Genomic DNA, 22,300 nt, shown 5'->3' on the forward strand with positions numbered 1-22,300 from the left:
AACACTTTCTGACATCCTATCATTATGACGAATAAAAATTGAGGTCTTCCCTAAATCATGATCCTATTAGATGTGATTTAGTTTTTCAGAGGTGGAAACTAGCCACAAAAACAATAATAGAAACCAATGTAGTAGATAATTCAAAGAGGATCACTTCTGATGCTTTCTGTATACCTGTATTTCAGTTTATTCTTTTTAAAACTATATTGTTACTTAACTAATACAGATAAAAGGAGTTAAATCCTTGAATTTTGTTAGTTTTATGAATTAAAATACAGTATGATACTTCCTAAGTTTAATTCTCTGATGCGGTACCTTTTTAATAACTCACAATTAACTCATTTAAGTAATAATTATTATTTTAGAAATATAACAGTTATCCAGTTAAGTACCCCCACCATAATATTTACAAAAGATAATTGAAGCTTAATTTTAAGTATAATTAGAGTTCTGTCTTGTTTATAGTATCTTGATGTCAGTTTTAGTTTCTAAACCTAGTTTAGGTATTATATAACATTGGTATTTGCATTGTTTATTTCTGATTAATCATAATTCATGTTAAAAGAATGACTTTCATTAAAACACTTGCATGACAGGACTGTTGTTGTATGGTAAATGTAGTTATTTTTTCAAAATAATATATCTAAAATTACTTTATAAAATCATATGTATCATTGTCTAGTTTTACATGTCATAAAAAATATTTTTGAAAAATAGAGTATAAGTATCTGTCATCGATGATTCACATCACTTCTTGCACCCAACATAGATTCGTATAGTTAATATTACCTGAAATAAGGATCCAGTTCTTTCTCAATAGTGTAACTTCATCTGTAGGATGTCTGAGTTTGGTTATAATTTATGGTTCTTTTAGTGTCAAGACTTCTCAAAACTGTAAGCCAAACTTACGTGTATAAACTTAAAAAAAAAGAAGAGTAACATAGGATTCTCCCTCTCCCTTTCCCTGCATGTGATTTATCAAAGCTGTCAAAATATTTAGCAAAACAATGATTAGATCAAGAGTTAAAATGACAATCTATATATAAATTATTCACATTGAGTCTCTGTTCACTTAATACCTCTTTACTGTATATTTTATATTTTCATTTTCATAAATCCCAATATTATCTGTTTTTGAGTGATGAGGTAATTACTAATTCTTCGTAGTCTCATTAATTCATAATGTTTGATTTCCTTTTATAGTGACTTGACTGTATATTTATGGAATTATTGCTGTGTGCCAGGTATTGTGGTGATTAAATTTTCAACTTGTCTCATGTATTCTTTAGTAATTCTGGGGATACAGGCAGTATTACTACTCCATTTTATCAATGAAAAGGTAAAAAAAAAAATTAGGGTCAAAGAGATTACTTTACCCAAAATCATAGCATTATTTTTTTATTTTTATTTTATAATGTTTATTTTTGAGAGAGAGAGAGAGAGAGAGTGCAAGTGGGGGGTGGGGGCAGAGAGAGAGAGAGAGAGAGGGAGGGAGGGAGGGAGGGAGGGAGATACAGAATCCAAAATAGCTGTCAGCACAGCTCTGAGCTGTTAGCACAGAGCCTAACGCAGGGCTCGAACTCACGAATTGTGAGTTCATGACCTGAGCTGAAGTCAGATACTTAACCAACTGAGCCACCCAGGCGCCCCCAAAATCATAGCATTATTAAGCAGCAGAACAAGGATACAAATCAGGTCTATAAAATTTCAGAGCTCAAACTGTTTTAATGGCTCTTTAATATTAGACAGTTACGAACTATATAATTAGAGTAACACAGAATTGGAAAATGAGTACCAGAGGTCATTACCACACCCTTTCTTAACTTATTTGGATAGGTATCACTTCCCTCAGTGTAAGTCAGGGTAAGGGGCTACACATTTTGTCTAAGTTCTCAATAGTTGCCTATACTATTTATAGTAGTTATTATTTATTAATTGATTTTTCTTATACAGTATTCTGTTAAATAAAAAAAAAAAAAACAATTTAGACAGACCTGTTCCTGTCAGCTTTTGCGACATCCCTAGGGCCAAACATTGAGACCTACGTAAATAATAAAATACACTATATGATAAAGAATCCACAGTATTCTGTATATTATGTAATCCTGTAAATGTTTAAAAATGATACAGGTAGAAAATGTTAATAACATGCATAATTTAAATGGAGAGTAAGCTATAGAAATTACTGGTGAGTCTCACTCTAAACTTCTCAGTGAAATAGTTAAAAATCTGTTTTAGTTTATTTGTAAAATACGCATATTCAAATATTCTAAACTTCAGTTCTCAAGTAATAAAGTGACAGCCTCTTGCTTAAAGTTTTGTTGTCTTGAATATATAGCCCACAACTGGACTTGATCCAGCAGCAAATTTCGAAGTTGTAACATGATTATACTGCATCCTTAGGGCAAAAAGAATGATGACTGTACAAAATCATAAAACAACCATGCAACTATTACTTCTTTTTTTTTATTTTAAAAATTTTTCTTTTTTTAACATTTATTTATTTTTTTGAGACAGAGAGAGAGCATGAACGGGGCGGGGCAGAGAGAGAGAGGGAGACACAGAATGGGAAGAAGGCTCCAGGCTCTGAGCCATCAGCCCAGAGCCCGACGCGGGGCTCGAACTCACAGACCGCGAGATCGTGACCTGAGCTGAAGTCGGACGCTTAACCGACTGAGCCACCCAGGCGCCCCAACTTCTTTTGAGAACCTATTTCCTTATCACAATTCCTATCAGTAAAATGTTCAGATGTTACCTGCTGTTAACAATCTCCATGTTTTGTTTCCTATTTTGAAAACAGTAAAAGAGAAAAAAAAAAACCCTCATAACCCTTTAGTCCATATAAATCTTCACACTGGCTGGGTTTTCTTGAGAAATTTCTGTTTACTCTGATCAGAAATCCTGTTTATCAGCAGGGATTTCTTAAGTACATCTGATGTGCCCGTGTGCTAATGAATCTAAAAAATGTCTTTTTGTGAAGATAAGTCATATACATTTAGTGTCACTAGTGAGCCAGATAACATTCTGCCAATTATATGCTTGATAACCCTATGTTGCATACTGGTAGAATACAAATTATACTGATACTGCTTTGTTTCTGTAACTAAGTATTAAGGTGGTTGCTAGAGAGAAATAATCCAGCAGATACTTCTTTGGAACCTTGTATGTGCCAATATGCAATAAAGTAGTACTTGCATAGCAAACATAGTAAATGGAAATTAAATTAGAAAGAAATTGGTATGGCTGCACAAAGTAAATGAAGCTTGGACTGAGTCTTGATAGCACATTACTCAGAAAAGATAAGTTTGTACCTTCTGGAGGAGAATGTAGAAACAGTTCTATTCCAGATTGTATACCTAGCCTCTTTGTTCATGCTTTTTCACAGATACGTTAGAATGTAAAATGAACAGTTTTTGATGATGTTGTTTTTAGTCAGCATTTTATAAAAAAGATAGGACTTTGAAGAATAAATGCAAATATTGGAGGAAAGAATTAAGGAATGAACATAAGAGCTTACCTTTTATTTTCAAGAGATTTAGAAGGTTTTGTCTTTTTCAGGGTAAGGAGGGCAAATATTTTACTTATCCAGAAATTTTGTATTAGAAGTTTTAAGATGGTGGAGATTTTAAACTACTCAAAAATAGTTTTGTTTTAGCGTTTTCTTCTTATTGTCATAAAGGCAGGGCATAGAGTAATGAAGAGCATGGGCTTTGGGATCAGGCCTGCATTCAAATCCCATTTTTATCTCTTTATCTCCTCTCTGTAGTATGACTTTGAGCAAGTTGCCGAATCTAGAACTTCAGTTTTCTCATCTATAAAACAGGGGTTTTGGTACCTGTCTCATAGTATTATGAAATGATCTATGTAAATGAGTAGGGTGTGCATGCCATACAGGAGATGTGCAGTAAGTGACATTGTATTCTGAAGGTTAAAATAATTGGTACTTTTTAAAGAGATTTACAACTATCATATTTAAAAATACGGAATGTGAATATTTCTGACAATCTTTTAAGAACAAGTCTATACATTAACTGACTTGCTCATTTTAAGAAGATGAAGGCAATGACTACAAAAGAAATGGAAACTTCCCCTGTATTTTGTGTTTCTTAATTTAAGAATACTTAATCAGCTGATTCTTTTAGTGAGCAGTTACTATTTTTCTGACATATTTCTCTAGGACATTCTGATGAAGAGAAAAATAATTACATTAAAATTCTGGCCTTTGAAATGCAGTCAAACTTTCAAGTGATTAATGTATTGCACCCAAAATTGTTTTGTTCATCTGCCTACGTATTATCTTCCCTACAAGATTGGGGCCTCTTTCAATGGGGAAATGTTTTCATATCTGGGAATTTATGTAGTGTCTCAGAAAAAAAAATCATTTTCTTCATAAATGTTCATAAAATAAAATCAAAGAATGAATGTGTCAGTGGTCAGCCAGCCATTACCAGTTTTGGCTTTTAGCATATAAAAAACTGGTTAATTTTATGAGGTTTAGTAATTTTTATGTTATTGGTTACAGAGTCATTTATTAAATAAGTGAAATGTGAGATTGATAAGGTCAGTGAGCCAGTTCATAGATATTAGCCTTGATGAGTATGAACTTTGTGTAATGTAATCAGAGCTAGAGTTCATGTGTAACATGCTATTTGCCTTCTAAAGATAGTGAAAGATACTCAGAATACCTGTTATTCATAAGTTTTTTGTTTGTTTGTTTGTTTTTTATCGGTATCCCATAAGGGCCAGTTTGGGCTGGATAGTCCTAATCTCAGATTGTATACACACACACACACACACACACACACACACACACACACACCTTCATCTAGTTTTCCAGATTGCGAGAGAAAAATAGAAAATAGGACACATAAAAATTCTATTTCTACTCCTAATATAGCTCTGTGAGCATACCCATCCAACTCTTGGAACAAGTTTAGTTACTATATTATCTTTTGTTTGCTTCCTGTTTTACACTCTTATTATCAATTTGAAGTTTTATAAAATTCTCAGATTTAATTTGTGAGGCTACCTAAGAAATTATAGGTGCTAATGTGCCTACAGTATTCCCGATAGACAAGCTTAATAGTTTACAATACTTACTTAGCTGATATAATCAGAAATTGTCAGCTACGAATGTTAAAGCAATTTTATGTTTAAAATTCTAAGAAACATAAATCTTATATAGAACTAACAGTTCTTAGTATAGTTCTTTTAATTTATAGTTCCTGTATTAATAATGTAGTCTCTGACCTACTTTATTATAGGTTAGTACTTATTATGCATTTTGGGTGATCTAAATCCACTTCAAATTAAGCTGTTTCAGTAAAGGTATAGGAGAACCTTTAAAACTCTTTGCATTATCTGTAAGAATATTATTTATTGACTTTTGATTCTTGAATACTTTTCTTCCCCCAATCTAAAGATCCTTGGTCATTGATTTAACAGGTACTTCCTGATCACTACCGTGTCCCAGGCATACACTGGAGACATAGAGAAGAACAAGATCTATCCCCTGTTATTAATTCCAGTATTGTGCCAGCAAATGGAAATCATAACTTTGTAGGGGAAGCTTTTCCATAACCCATATATATAGTAATTGTTTAAGATCATACTGAAATGATTTGACATTAGCCCTTGTTAATTGTGAGGATGTTTCTGTACCCGGGACTTAATTTTAATAGATTTAATATGTTCTTATCATTGGGGGTAGATACTTTTGTAGGTCATAGTTGATTCCTGAATGATTATTCTTAGATGGCTAGGAAGCTAATTAATAGATACCCAGTGCCACTTCTTACATTCCAAATTGCTTTACTGTATGCAGTTTTTATTCTATACGTAGGTCAGTACTTGGTGATGTTTGGGTTTTTTGGTTCAGTATGTCATGGAAGAGTACTTTATGAATTTCAAAACTGATCAGTGATAGGAGGTGGGAAGTATATATTTTGTAAAGATAGTGATTAGATGTTTATAGATAATGACCCTTTTTTGAGGAAGAATGAACATGAATGATAAAACTTTATATAAAATGCTTTCCTTGGAGCTGTTGGTTTTAATAGGTGTTTATTCTATACCATATTATGTATGCCAGGTACTCTTCTGGGGAATGGATATTTATTTGATGGTGGGTAGCACACAAAGCTGCTGTCATAACTGATCTCAGAGTAGTCTTTTCTTGTTTTGTGATAGGAGAAAGTGTTATATCAAATAGCTTCGTGGTGAAGAGTACTGACTTTGGCGTGTTGTGTATGTACAGATCATAGTGGTATCACTTGCTGGTTGTGTCACCTCATTTAATTTATCCAAGTTCTCTGAGCCTCAATTTTCTCATCCATAAATTGAGAATATTAATACTTACCTCTTGGTTGTTGAGAGATTTAAACAAGATAATTTCTATACAGTATTTAATTAATAAGCTCAATAAAAATACGAAAATGATACACAACAAAGTATTAACCATTACATATTTTTCTTACAAAAATGACCTTTCCTATTGAGAGATGGCAGTTTGAAGGATATGTTTGCATTTTTCTTTGAAGGTGATATTACTGCACAAGAAATGTATGTAAGTCCTTTATTCCTCGTATCCACCTGCCCTACCATCTTGTTAACATGGTTGAGCTTCAGCCTTTAGTCTCTAAAGTCTTTTCTTTCTCTCCTTTTTGTGGAACTGTCAAGAAGCATATCAACTATATTGCTTTAGTTTGTGTATACCAGAAAGGAATCTGAAGTCACTTGTTCATTTAATATAGACTGTGGGTGAGTAGCCACCAGATAGAATTGGTACTCTGAGTTGATATCACACCAGTGACCCAGAGATGATAGTCTCTTGTATCATTAATAGTCCTCTGAGAAGTTCAGTCTTTAAGTTTAGTGTTTATTTGTCACAATCTAGAAATATCTGTTATACCGGAGTGTCAAGATTCCAGGCATATTGTCATTTTTAAAAAGAGATAATAATATTTAGCATAACTGTATACTTTTTAAAAAACTTTAATTAGGAATTTTCCTAAGGAAATAGAGGTCTTTAAATGTTTCTCCCTTGGGGTGCTTGGGTGGCTTAGTTGGTGAAGCATCCGACTGCGGCTCAGATTATGAATCTTGTGGTTCATGAGGTCGAACCCTGCATCGGGCTCTGTGCTGACAGCTCAGAGCCTGGAGTCTGCTTCAGATTTTCTCTCCTTCCCTCCCTCCCTCTCTCTCTCTCAAAAATAAATAATAAACATTCAATTTTTTTTTCAATATTTCTCCCTCATTTTCTGTTGATGTTTTCATATGTCAAGTGCCTGCAGATGCCAAATTTATAATTCTGATTTGGTTTTGGAGTAGCTTTTTTCTAACTTTAACACTGTTGTAGTAGCAGTATTCTACCTTGTTTACCAGGTCAGTTTGGGTGTTCCAAGAAGCAGGTACCAAAATGGGATTAGTTGTGTAAGAGATTTATTATGGTAAGCACCTGTGATGGATAAAGGGGAGACCCTTCAGACAGCAGTACAGGTCTGACCCTGTAGAAGGAAAAAGGAAAGGTAGAATTGGGTAGGAAAAATACCAGACTACAACATGTTTCTGAGAAAGTTTCAGCCAGACTGATGGGGAGTCCTTGAGACAAAGTTGCCTTTAGAGTAATCCTAGGTTCTAGTACCCCCACGGTACTCATTCATTGGCTGGGAGTAGCCCAAGGAAAACATGACTTAGGGTGAACTCCCAGAAGATCCAAAGGTGTAGCATGTGGAGGTGGTGAGTCAGCGATGCTCTCTGAAGCAGGTTCTGTCTGAAAGGAGGTCTGAGCTGGCTACTCTGTGACTGCCACAGTTAATAACACTAAGAACTACAGTGGCAAGTACACATATATTTTATTTAATCTTATCACCAACTCTGTGAGGTGTCGTTCATGAGCAAATGGAGACATTGAGAGCGTAAATAACTTACCCTGGATCGCTGAGCTAGCCATTGAAGAACCACAATTGTAACTTAGGCAGGATTCTGACTCCTGTGTCTCAAGCGTTTAGGTACCTATACCAGACCGACTACGTGCATACCAGAAAAAATCCTGCTGAACTTACTGTTTGCATTTTTTGATGCATGTCTTCACTTGTCAAAAAAAATACATTATGCTAGTTCCACCCCATCCCCCTTTTCTCCCAGTATATTGAAGTTGTACTACAGATCTCTAGCTACAGTAAGCAGTTCTCCAAGGATGAAGAAAGAAAATGTACATACACATAGGAATTTCTTTTCCAGAGCTAAAATTGACATTTTATAAATAATTTCCGTGTTGCAAACTTGAGACTAAGAAATCACAGCAATTCAGTGATATGCATTTGGCATGAGTCAGTTTTAGTTCTTAGTGCTTTTCATTGGAAATGGCATAAAAAGTAAGATTTCTTTGAATTTTTTATGCTGTGGGCTTACAAGAGACAGAAGATGTTTTTCTCTTATAGATGTCTGGCAGTGCATGGCAGCAGAAGTAACGAAAGGGTCACAAACCCCAGCAGTACTCCCAGGTCACATGCACCCTTAATTTTTAAAGAATCTAGAGACAACCTAAGCAGTTGATAACAGGTCATTTCTAGGTGATAAAGAGTATTTGATATGGAGTGCTGCTACACTAGCATTTTTATAGTCATTAGATACGGTAGTAGGTGTATGTACTTTTAAGTATGTAATGTAATTGGTAACTGAATTACAACGTTTTTTCTTTTTTTTTTGACATTTGACATTGATTTTGAGGTCTTAAAAGTTTTCTTTCAAGCTTTAAAAAAAATCTACTTCTGTTTATTTTTATGTAAACACTTTCCATAGTCATTGACTTCAATATAAATGCAATTGGAAATGCCAAAGGCAGCTACTGTTATAAGAGAGACACGGAGACATAGAGATTATAATTCTAGTAACTACTGCCAAAAGTGCTTATGCATTTTTCTTTCAGAAACCTTTGTATTAAACTAATTTTAAGAGCTTTGCTTAAGAAGAGAGCCTCCTTTGAAAGTAAACATTGGGTTTACATAGGTTGATGCTTTAGAAATTTAGTCTCTCAGTGACCTAGCAGTTGATATGAAAATATGAATTTGCAAATAAATAGCATATTGGATAAACTGTACTATACTTATGAAAGAAGCCAAAAAATTATGGGTTAAGCTTGAATTTGGAAATAATTACAGTTTTGAGTCCTAAACCAGATTCGTTATTAAAATGAAATGATAGGTCCTTGACCCTTGGGTGTGCTTGGAATAAATATGGAACACAGTATTGTTTTTAAAACTATTTTGCTTTTATAAGCTAAGACAGATGTACAAAAAAGATGCAGTTTTTATTTTGTATTGGCAGCTTCCAAATATTTAGTATCTATTTCCAAGAGTTGCAATTAGTAAAGCAACCATGGTACTGAAATCTGCACATCCCACAAGCTAATTATATTTGCAAGGTCAGAGTGAATACATATTTTCAGAAAAATAAAGGGTTATATAAATATGTGTCTTCTACTTGGCTGTTATATCACAGTTTGTTGATCTGGAGTATAATGTGTACAATTCACAAATTTGTCTGATAACAGAAAGTGGTGTGTGATTGTGTTTATTTTACTAACCAGTATATTCACAGCAATCACTTCCAAATATCTCTCCAGTAAAGATGTGTTAATTACAAAACAGACAAGGTCTTCTATTATATTAAAGCTACTAACAAGAAGACAGCAGGAATCACACATGTAAATAGCATCATCAACCCCTATTTTAGTCCTCTGTTTTGATCTGTGAGTTGCGCATAGACCAAAGGTGCTATTAAAGACTGAGTGTATGAAATAGGCAGCATTATATGAACAAAATTTATTCAACAAGAAAACAGACCTTTAACATGAATTTAACAAGCCTGAGAAATTATAAACTATCATATGCTGCAGATTCATGCAGTGATAATAAACAAAAAAGGAAAGTAAGAGGTTTCCCTAAGCTAGCCAAACTGCTAATGGTTTTGTTATAAGCTGTCTACTGTTGCAGTGACCTCTGAAAAGTCTCAAGGCACTTGTACCAGAAAAAATTAAATGGTCAGGCTGGTGGATAGATTCAATGTGGTATATAGGATTTCAGCATGGGAAGGAATTATAAAAGTCTAGCATCATATTCCTGAAAATATTCTTTATAGTTTAGTTTGGAAGTTTTTGTTAGTACATATTAATGAGGTAGTTTTTATGCAAAGAGTTTTGGCTAAATTACTATTTGGATTTATAAGATATAAACTGAACTGGTTTAATGTGTGTATATTTTAAAACAAACTGTTTAGAAAATTCATCCAGCTCCAAAAATGGATTCTTTCCCTTGTCCCCTCCCCCAAACCTTAATTAATCTTTGGGGGTTCTTTGTGCAGTATATTGTATCTAAGATACCGTTCTTATCCATGGAGTGACCACTTTGCTGTCATTGTGTTGCATCATGCTGTAAATACATAAACATGGAGAAATGCCTTCAGCTTATACACACCTCCAAGTGCTCACCAGGGCTTTTTCTTGAATCTTACTGTGGCATAATTAACACCTTCTTCACCCATTGCTCATTAGTGCACTGGACATTAATGAGTCTATTTTGATAGGTTGCTCTAAAGGAGAAACCCACTTATTCTCACAGCGCAGAAGGCAATTATAAAATTGTACAGAAATTAAAATGTAGACTATATTGCCATATTTATATTTTTATTGCGTACTAAATCTAATTTTGGTCCGCAGGTTGTTGAACATGTTAGTTTCCTTAAGACAGTTGCTATAGCGATGGCAGCAAATTCCTTTAATCTTGGTGTAGTTAAAGTATTATTTTCTATTGGCTATCATATTGCTGTTCAGGAATTGTCAATCTAAGCATGTAATTTCACACAGGCCATCATTTATTAGTTGAGCAGTGTATCACCTTTAAAATGTTTTATTTAATATAATTTAATTTTTTTCTATTTTAGATTTGTTTCTAACTGATCATAATACCTACTTAGCTGGTATTTTCATTTCCTTTTTATGAAGTTTCACACCTGCTTATAATATTCCAGAGAAATATTATAGAGATTTTTGCATGTAAAATAGCTGCCTGCTGTTTGTTTAAAAGTGTTCAGTATAAAAAAAATACATAGCCATTTTATTGTGATATATGATGGAATTTTCATAGTTCTGTAGGATTGTTTTTTCCTACAAATGATTTTACTAAAATTTTAAAATGGAATCAAAGGTTTCTAAGAACAGTTGGGCCAAGATGATGCTTTGCTCTTAAGTTTACTGCAACACTTAAATGGTGGAAGTTCTTAATCCTGCATTTATTTAAGTACATCTGTCTATTAAAATAGTCATTTTTCTCCTTTTGCTTACATTTTAATTTTATCTTATGTGTTTTTTAGTAGAAAATTTTACTTCTTTGTTTTTTAAACAAGTGATTGAAATTTTTTACTAAAGCATGCCTGATATTAGTACCTATTTTTATTATTGCTATATGAAAATAAATGATTAAAAAATTTTAAGTATAAGCAGGAGGTATAAACCTAGGCCATATTCATTTGTATATAAATGTGAAAGTTGAGTCTGAATTTCAGTTATTGTAGAGGAAAGAAAAAAGTTTCCAAAACTATTAAATCATGTATGTTCTGGGGATACTTGGTTTTATTTTGAGGCAGGAGGACTCTTTGGGGAAATTCAGACTGTTAGAAATAAAAGCAAAATTCAAAGTTGATTTTTTTTTTTTTTTTTTTTTTGGCCTGCTGGAGTGGATACTTCTTGTAATGCTTCGGTCTAAGTTTGTATTCTTTGATACTGTTTGTTGACCCTTCATGGTAGCCTTTTAGAAAGGGTGATTTTCTTTTTCTTTCTTTAGATTTTGTTCTTTAGTGTACAACATGCATATATAACTCTGAACAGATTTTTCAGATGTGATTAGATTTCATGTGGCTTAACTTAAAAATAAATTTTATTTTCTACCTCTTACTCAACTAAACTTACTCAACTATACTCAAACTAATACAGATGGGAAACAGTCTAGTTGATGGCTACTTTTATAACATTAATAAATCTCAGTTAAAGCACCTTAAAGGCAAATATAGAAAAATACATTATCTTGCTTAAAATTTTTTTTATGTGATGGCAGTATTGAGTTTATTATCTAGGTAATTGATTTAAATTCCCAGAAAGAAGTATCTGTCTTAAGTCCCAGTGCTTTACATAAAACTTAAACGAGTTCTATCAAATCCATGACAATGAACAGAAAAAAAAAATGTTAGGATACTATGTGATGGTTGTTAAATTTCTTAATATAAAAGAACAGATAATACTGTATCATGTAAGACTATGTACTCTTTTTTTATGGAAATATTGAATACACTTAGAAAAAGATGATACCTACTGTTATTTCTGTACTATGAACTTAGGGCCATATCATTCTATACCATGTTCCTGGCTTAAAGCACAGATGACCTTGGTTTTTTCGTATTTGCCTCCTATTCCTTGACAGTGGCTTGGATATTTAAGGCCATCAGACAAGGTATAAAGTCTTTTATAGTCACAAGAAGTAAAAGGTATCTGACTAGAAGAGAATACGTGGAGCAAGTGCCTTGCTGGCTGTAATTTTGTTGTCATTTCAAGTACTGTGGTAGTATAATTGATGTGACAGGGCTGGGCTTTACATGTGGTCCCTTAGCTTGTGCTCACTTTCAGTTTTAGTTTCTCTTTGTCATTCATTTTGATTAGGTAAAATTTAGGTGACAAACATGCACACCAATGAAGGCTGTTTGGTTGTGTAAGTTTAGTAATGATGTATTTCAATACTAAAGATGCAAAGTTAATGTTTTTCTTTACTGCTTCATGAAAATTGCAATAATTGGTGTCACCTTACATTACAAGATAGAGGGTGGTGTGCTGATGGCACAGTCAGCAGGAGGTTCTTTTTTATTAATATTATAATTAAATGATTTTCTGGAAATAGGCCAGAAACAGATGCAAGTTGATCATGCCTTGTCCACTGTTGCTTGGCATCATCACTTGCTTTTTAAAAAAGAATTGACCGGACACCTTATTTTTACAGGTTGTTATCGATGCCTTCAGATTGATCAATGCTAATATGATGGTCTTAGGACATGAACCAAGACAAACAACCTCAAATCTGGGTCATTTAAACAAGCCATCTATCCAGGTAATGCCTGTATTTGATAATGTGTTAAAACTCTGTTTTACATTTTAAAAGCCTATTATAAATGGTCATATTAAAATCTGATACTTAGCATTTTGTTTGCAATTAGTTTTTCTTGTGCTTGAGAAGATGATTATGGAAATTCTGTTGCAAAAGTTAGATTTGCTCATTTATGAGTCCATTTTTTGTGGAGTCTTTAAACTTTCCTAACATAGTTTGAGGATACCCTTTTTGGGAGCATAGGGGAGCCTTTATCTTGAGAGTACCTTATGGCTTTGCATGGTTAACATTGTAGTCAAGGACCAACACAAGTTTCAGGTAGAGTGCGTTAGGTATCACTATTGATTGGTTAGTAGACATTTCTCATAGCATTAAAAATGGGAAAATTGATACACCTTGAGACAGAATTCCTAAATGGTACTTAAAGTTTTCTACCTTTTCTTTGTTTACTCTCCACATTTAAAACAAATTCTACAAAACATATCTGTGTATTACTTTTGATTCATTTATGTCTTGCTCTAATAATGTCAACCGTCGTTCTCACAGTTATGTGGGCATTTAATATCCTCCTGAGTGATTAATGTTTTCTGTGTATCATTCACGTGTCTCATTGTTTTTACACAAATCTTTATTGTTTGCAAAGATTATTTTAAATGTGTTTTTAAATGCACCACAAACTGTGTCTATATAGTTAATTGCTTCTCTGAAGATTAATTAAATGGACAGAAATACCAGTTTGGTTTAATAGAACACATAGGACAAAGACATTATAGTAGCTATTACTTCTTGCCTTCTGAAACCTTGCTCTGTCATATGATTGTCTTTGGGGAGTTGTGGCTTTGATAGTTAACCATGGTTAAGCCTGGGTTACACTCTGATAACTTTATACCTTTAGATGCTTACTTTTGTAGCAGTTGCTCATCTGAAATTTTCAGAAGTGAAATGTTTTGTTTCAAAGAATTGAGGTGTGTTGCTTTTGCATAAAATTTTTTTACAAGTCAGGGAAAACTGCAGAGTTTAATGAGTATGAAATAAGCTACCAGTGTTTTTGATTGGGTACAGACAAGCCCATGCTTGTATGTTCCAGGAGAATATATTATTGGACCTGTTTAGCCTGTGATAATGACCTTTCTTATAAACCCCCATAGTATCATACTGCTTCATTATTTTTTTGCAAAAGGTTAAGTAGCATCTCACAATCCAAGATCATTGTGATTACTACATGGTATATTTCTGCCAGAAGTTTTTACTAATTGCAAGTCAACAGCCACCTGTTGCCAATTTCATGTCTTAAATGTAAACACTGCTTTTTAACTTTATAAATTGAGTAAAATCAATATTAAAATCTGTTTTTTTCTACAGCAGTCCAGTTTTTATTTTTCGGTGCTACCTTACAGTCTGTCATTTAAGGTAGACCTTATAAATAAAGCAAGTTCCAAACCCAAGTTAGAAAGACCTGTGTATATAATAGCTACAACATCATTGTTTTTCCTTTCATTTTAGTTTGTTTTGCCTTGTAATTAAAATCTGTAAATATATTTATTTCACAGTTTAAATAGCGCCCATCAGAATGTCATCTATCTGAGTGCCTTATAGTTTTAAGACAATTTCAGTACTAAAACACTCAAATGGGATTAAGCCAACAAGTGACAGAACAAAGCCACACCTTAAAACTATTTCTCCCATCCAAGTACTAACCAGGCCCAACCCTGCTTAGCTTCCGAGATCAGACGAGATCGGGCGCGTTCAGGGTGGTATGGCCATAGACAGAACTATTTCTTAGTTTTCTAAGACAAGCTAGAAAGAAAGCAACTCAGAAGAATCTGAAATGAATGGTAATATTTATAATGGACTTTTAATATATGTTAGCAGAATCTTTGACTTGGAGATCAGGAGCCTTTCCAAAAGGCTTTTATTTTGAAGGAAAATTAGTTCGTGTTAAGAGGGGCCTTCCTCCTAAACCAACTTCTTTGTAACTGGGGATAGAAACCACTTATGCTGGTGGTTACTAATGCTTCTCTAACATTGATTTTTTTTTTCTGTTATACTTACAGTAGTGGGGAAAATTATGATTATTTTATAGATTACTGTTTAATAATTTGAGGAAAATTCAAAATATGTTAAGAAAAAAGGTTATAAAATAGGATATAAAGGTTCTCTTAGCAAATACATATTTTATAAACTGTGCCTATGTATCTATACCAAGATATTAGTATTGATTACTTTTGGTGGTGGCATTATGGAATTTTTTTCCTGTTTTTCCTTTTCCGTGTTTCCTAAACTTATTACTGTGAAACGTTTATTACTTAAAGAAAACATTATTTTTAAAACACGAAAACAGGGTTGAAATAGGTACCATAAAACAAAGCTAATAGACAAAGTTTATGTTAACTTCCATGTTTTAAATAAGGGAAGCCATTTTAATCCTGCTAGGCAGAAGTATAGTGCCCACCCTATGGACTTTTGTTTTAATATATGAGACTTTGTATTATTTTGTCCTTGGAATATTTGACCATTATTGTCAAAGGTAATAGGATTGAGAGTTAACAAGCATTTTATTTTAGTAACTAAAAATTTTAAACTATATTCCACTGACACCGTTCAGAGCATTTCAAATCTTTGAGAACCATAGTATAAGTGAAGCTTGGGTTGTGAACTGCATGGAAATTTGGTAACTTTTGATGCACACATGCATTGTTCAGGGACCGTGAGCCTCTAAGTGTAGCCCTGAATACAATTGCATTGTCTAACAGAGTTAAGCTGTTTGAAAAACTTTTTTTTTTTTTTTTTTTTTTTGAAGAGTTATAAAACTGTTGCCCTGGAAGGAACCATTGAGGCCCAGACAGTTCAAAATTTGCCCAGGTTTCATAGTTAATTAACGTAGGAACTGATATTTATAACCTGTGCTCCTGGTTCTTTATACTGCACTTGGAATTTAATTAAATAATGAATTTTAGCACAGATAATATATTTATACAGTTCAAAATTTAAAAGGTACAAAAAGGTAATTAGCAGAATTTGAATAAATATTTGAATAATTCAAATGGTGATTGATTTTGAAGTTTATTTCACTGTAATGATTACTTGTATACTTGTTTTGAATTTGTCATGCCAATAAAATTATGAAGCTCTACTATAAAGATGAACTAAAACAGCATAGAAGTAACCTGGAAGTTAATCAACAGATCTCAAAACTCCCCTTTGTCTATGGGGACATTCTTAATCTAGAACAGATAGCACCTTACTCTGATAATGAGTACCAACCTAGGCAGAATTTTCTTCTTGAAAGGTTACAGGATTTGAGCATAGAAAACCAGGATCAGGATATACAGGAAGCACATAAATAAGCTAAATGCTGTTAGTAAATCCAAAATATACTATCATAGAAACAGTGTTGTAAAAGGTGGCTGGTTTCCCAGGCCAGCCACTGAAAGCTTATTTAGCCCATAGTATACAATATTATAGAATAGAATCAGACTTTTATAACAGTGCTTCTCTGAGAAACTGTTACGGATTTAAAAGAAAAAAATTTTTTAATGTTTATTTATTTTTGAGAGAAAGAGAGCATGAGGGGGAGAGGGACAGCGAGAGAGGGAGACACAGAATCAGAAGCAGACTCCAGGCTCTGAGCTGCCAGCACAGAGCCCGATGTGGGGCTCATACTCACAAACCATGAGATCATGACCTGAGCTGAAGTCGGATGTTCAACCGACTGAGCCACCCAGGTGCCCCGAAACTGTTGCGGATTTTAAGTAGCCAATTAATGAATGAGCTTTGGGAATGAACCCTGTTTTAATGAAGATTTTCCTAAGTCCATCATATGTTTGTTAAGTGTAAATCAAAAAGTTATGTAGTGATGTTTTAGGAACTTTCCTAGCTGTATAACTTTCTTCTTTATCTCTCTGACATACTGTGGCCTTTTTTGTATATTCTGTTTAATTTGTAATTTGACCCTTCCAAATGGTTAGTTCTCCCTCTTGATAAAACTAATCTTATGTTTGGTATATGCTGCCTCAACTTGTCAACTAAATTGGTTAATTTTTTTTTTTTTAATGTTTGTTTATTTTTGAGACGGAGAGAGACAGAGCATGAACGGGGGAGGGGCAGAGAGAGAGGGAGACACAGAATCGGAAGCAGGCTCCAGGCTCTGAGCCATCAGCCCAGAGCCCGACGCAGGGCTTGAACTCACAGACCGCGAGATCGTGACCTGAGCTGAAGTCGGACGCTTAACCGACTGACCCACCCAGGCGCCCCTAAATTGGTTAATTTGAGAGAATTTAATATTCACTGAGGCTGAGTTTGGGGGGCTTATGTGGAAGGAGGACTGTACCTGGCCGAATTATTGTGATTTGGAATGTGCTGGTGTTACACAGTGCTCACTTACACAGTGAGTAAGTGAAACTGGAAGACTGCTTGGGGATATCATTTTATTTAAGCTTAAATATTTTTTATTATGATACCTACTAATCTTTCATGCTGTGTTAGTTTTACCTCTTTTATCTAAATAATGTTAAGTGAAAAGTAGGTAGTGCCTTCAAATCCCAAACTGTATATTTTAGCAGTATAATTACCCTCCAAAATGTAGACTGTGGGCACACTGGCTGATTTTTGCGATTATTGGCTATAGGCGTTACTAGCTTTATGGCTGCTATGTAGAAGTATGTAGTTAGGGCATTGTACAAAGGCACTTCAATGAGGGGACAATTGGCAACTGAAATCTAGTGTTCCGCTCTCCACTTGGGCTTTATCCACGGGAAGGACTAGTACCTTTTTCTGATTCTTCTACCCAGAGGATACACTTCCTAATTTACATAAATACTAGTACATATTAAGGGAGGCCCTGATTAATTCCATTTTTTTTTTAATTTTTTTTTAACATTTATTTATTTTTGAGACAGAGAGAGACAGAGCATGAATGGGGGAGGGTCAGAGAGAGAGGGAGACACAGAATCCGAAACAGGTTCCAGGCTCTGAGCGGTCAGCACAGAGCCCGATGTGGGGCTCGAACTCACGGACTGCGAGATCATGACCTGAGCTGAAGTCGGAGGCTTAACCGACTGAGCCACCCAGGCGCCCCTAATTCCACTTTTTGATCTGCATAGCACAGCATGTGTGAGCACTGAAATTTGACTCACTACTCCTGATGATTATTGAGATGAATAAGGATTTAATGGATACATTTAGTACTTTAATTTTGTACATCAACCTTTTTATTATAGCAGATGTTAGGATAAGAATGGATTGTTATAGTACATATTAAAATGTTTTAGTACTTGGTGGAATAATTTTTGCTAGTAGCAAAGTTTTAAAATAAGACTGGCTATGCTTTGTTTTTATCCTGGTTCTTTAAAGTGTAAAGACTTATGAATCCAAGAATTTCCTAAGATACGTTGTGGCATAGTATGGTAGAAAAAACATGGGCTTTGGAGCCAGAAATACTCAGGTTCAAATCCCATCTTTGCCTTGATATAAAACTGGTACAGATTAAGAATTGTGTTATATTTTCTTCATCTGTCAAAATACAAATAGAACCAGTCTACCTTACTGGGTTGTTGTGAAGATTAGAAGACTTAATGTGCAAGACAGAGGCTGAGTATTCATTAAATGTTTCCTTTCTACCCCTTCCTCCTCTACCTCAATACCTTAAGACCTTAACTGTAAAATTCCAACAATTAGAGAGTGTGGTGGTGGTTTTGGTCAGCTTTAGCTTTATATTTGAGTTACGCCCCAAATGCTTTTTGTTTTTATACTTGTTGAACATAAATCCAAGGTGTATTTCTGTACTTTAATGTCTTACTAGGCAGATAGAGGGTCTCCCAGAGTACCATTCTGAACCCCATTTGAACGTCTGTTGCTAACGTTCCATTATTTGAACAGTTGCACGTGGATTTCATCACAGACAGATTTCATTGTTTCTTAATAAAGCCATGTCATTAGCTTAAATTTTTATTATGACCTTCCTGTTTGTCTTAGAAGACAAGTGCAGTGGAAAAAATTCTGGTTAGTGAGATTGCTCTCACTGGTTAAGATCATGAGGACTTTGTTAAGATCAATGGACTTTGTTAATTTGGAGACATGTGTAGACACAATTATTTGACTCTATATATGACTCTGTAGAACTGAATCAAGAAACAGGGAAACCCCAGATTAATGTTGTGTGTGAAAAGATAAGTGTATTATTATGACTAAATTTTAGGCTTTTCTTTTGAAATAACAAAGAGCCCCTAGATATCATAAAATCAGACTTAACAAATTAAGTATTATTTATAGATTATGAATAATTAGTTTGTAACTTAAATTACAGTGAGGTCAGACCCTGTCTCTGACTCTGAGCAAGGCTACTGAAACTGTTGAATTTGTGCTGCTGTGTATGATATTTTGAAGAATGTGTGACCTGTACTTCTAAACCTTCTAAACTTATAGCTGAAAAAAAAAAATACATTTTCATTTATTTAGGTTAAAAGACTTTTTTTAGAAGATGGTAAAGATACTATTTACAGGATATGTCAGCAGTTTTGAACTGTCTTTTACATGCAAAATATTAATTTGTCCTTTTCTAATAATTTATATATATAGGCGTTAATTCACGGACTAAACAGACACTACTACTCCATTACTATTAACTACCGAAAAAATGAACTGGAACAGAAGGTAAGTTAAAATTTTTATCTTAGAAAGCCATTTAAACTATTACCTAGTATGTTTGAATTTGATGTGTTCGAATATTTTTTCATTCCTAATGAATTTCAGGAACATAAAGGAATATTTTATTGGACATATTAAAGACATTTACCTTATTGGTAGGTGCTAAAATAGAGAATAAGTAGGAAATAAACATTTATGTTTGGTTTTATGAGTTACTATAAAAATCTTTCTCCTCGGGGCGCCTGGGTGGCGCAGTCGGTTAAGCGTCCGACTTCAGCCAGGTCACGATCTCGCGGTCCGTGAGTTCGAGCCCCGCGTCGGGCTCTGGGCTGATGGCTCGGAGCCTGGAGCCTGTTTCAGATTCTGTGTCTCCCTCTCTCTCTGCCCCTCCCCCGTTCATGCTCTGTCTCTCTCTGTCGCAAAAATAAATAAAAAACGTTGAAAAAAATAAAAAAATAAAAAAAAAATAAAAAAAAATCTTTCTCCTCATTCTGTGATGTTTCTGATTAATGTATCTTTTCTAATAAAATAACCTGGGCGCCTGGTTATTCGAGGTGTGCCTGGGTGGCTCAGTCAATTGAGCGTCCAACTCTTGGTTTTGGCTCAGGTCATGATCTCACAGCTCACGCTTTCAGGCCCCGCATCAGGCTTCACGCTTCACACACTTCAAGCAGTGTGGAGCTTGCTTGGGATTCTGTCTCTCTCTCTCTCTCTCTCTCTCTCTCTCTCTCTCTCTCTCTTCCCCTCCCTCCCTCCCTCCTTCCCCCTCTCTCCCCTTCTCTCCCCCTCTCTCTCCCTCTCTCCCTCTCTCTCCCTCTCTCCCTCTCTCTCTCTCTCTCTCTCTCTCTCTCGGCCCCTCCTCTGCTTGCTCTCTGTCTCTCAAAATAAATAAACTTAAAAAAAAAATTAAAGAGGGAAATGCAGTAGTGTTTTCAGATATTTACAGCTACATTCTTACCCTTTTTATACTAGGCAATTTAAAAAAAAAATTTTTTTTTTAACATTTATTTATTTTTGAGACAGAGAGAGACAAAGCATGAACGGGGGAGGGTCAGAGAGAGAGGGAGACACAGAATCTGAAACAGCCTCCAGGCTCTGAGCGGTCAGCACAGAGCCCGACGCGGGGCTTGAACTCACGGACCGTGAGATCATGACCTGAGCTGAAGTCGGCCACTTAACCGACTGAGCCACCCAGGCGCCCCTATACTAGGCAATTTTAAATTTAAAAAAAATTTTTTTTTAACGTTTATTTTATTTTTTTGAGACAGAGAGAGACAGAGCATGAACGGGGGAGGGTCAGAGAGAGAGGGAGACACAGAATTGGAAGCAGGCTCCAGGCTCTGAGCCATCAGCCCAGAGCCCGACGCAGGGCTCGAACTCACGGACCGTGAGATCGTGACCTGAGCTGAAGTCGGATGCTTAACCGACTGAGCCACCCAGGCGCCCCAGGCAATTTTAAATTTTGATTACCCTAACAATTACCTCACATCTTGGTTGTAACATTCTTTTGTTTCTACTATTTTAGGATTATTTCACCTAATGCCAAATATTTAAGTCTGCCTATTGCTTTTTGAAATTATAATCAGAACTGTTTTTTTTCTTTCTTTACTGTTACAATTAGTCATCTTCCAAATTAGTTTCTTGTATTTCTCTCTGAGAGAGACTTAACATAATTTTTAAGAGCAGTAAGTACTATTGATAGCCAATACATTTTGATTCCCATGTGACTCTCTGGTCCAAATGTGACAAGTAATCAGTAGTAAACAAGACGTTTCTTAACTGGTTGAAACTGTTTCCCACAAAGGTACCTTAGAAGGGTATTCACCTGTAGCACATGAGGTGGATGAGAAGTGGGATAAATTGGGCTGTTCATAGTGCCCCCTCTTTCATTTTTTTAAAATTATTTTTTACTTTTATTTATTTGTTTGACTTTTTTAATTTACATCCTAGTTAGTTAGCATATAATGCAATAATGATTTCAGGAGTAGATTCCAGTATGGAATCCCTTATATATAACACCCAGTGCTCATCCCAATAAGTGTCTTCCTTAATGCCCTACCTATTTACCCATCCCCCCTTACCCCTTACCTATCCTCCCACCCACAGCCCCTCCAGCAGCCCTCAGTTTGTTCTCTGTATTCGGGTCTCTTATGTTTTGTCCCCCTCCTTGTTTGTATATTATTTTTGCTTCCCTTCCCTTATGTTCATCTCTTTTGTATCTTAAATTCCACATGTGAGTGAAGTCATATGATACTTGTCTTTCCCTGACTAATTTCGCTTAGCATAATATACTCTGGTTCCATCCACATAGTTGCAAATGGCAAGGTTTCATTCTTTTTAATTGCCAAGTAATATTCCATTGTGTATGTATATGTGTGTGTGTGTGTGTGTGTATACACACACACACACACACCACACCTTTCTTATCCATTCATCTGTCAATGCTGCCTCTTTTCAACCAGATGACCCCTAGTTTTAATCTCATTCATATATTGTGGGGAGGATGT

At 34.8% G+C, this 22,300-nt stretch overlaps 1 protein-coding gene across 3 annotated transcripts in view; it reads left to right on the forward strand.

The window, feature by feature from the left end:
- The window catches only part of PSMD14 (proteasome 26S subunit, non-ATPase 14), a 98,626-nt gene that overhangs the window by 59,405 nt on the left and 16,921 nt on the right, over positions 1–22,300 (forward strand). For all 3 annotated transcript variants that reach the window (XM_042948959.1, XM_042948961.1, XM_042948960.1), the window contains 2 exons: positions 13,044–13,151; positions 19,725–19,799. In XM_042948959.1, the coding sequence (XP_042804893.1) occupies positions 13,044–13,151; positions 19,725–19,799 (183 nt within the window). The remainder of the gene's footprint in view (positions 1–13,043; positions 13,152–19,724; positions 19,800–22,300) is intronic.

The sequence above is a fragment of the Panthera leo genome, chromosome C1 (assembly GCF_018350215.1).
Source record: "Panthera leo isolate Ple1 chromosome C1, P.leo_Ple1_pat1.1, whole genome shotgun sequence".
Taxonomy (NCBI): domain Eukaryota; kingdom Metazoa; phylum Chordata; class Mammalia; order Carnivora; family Felidae; genus Panthera; species Panthera leo.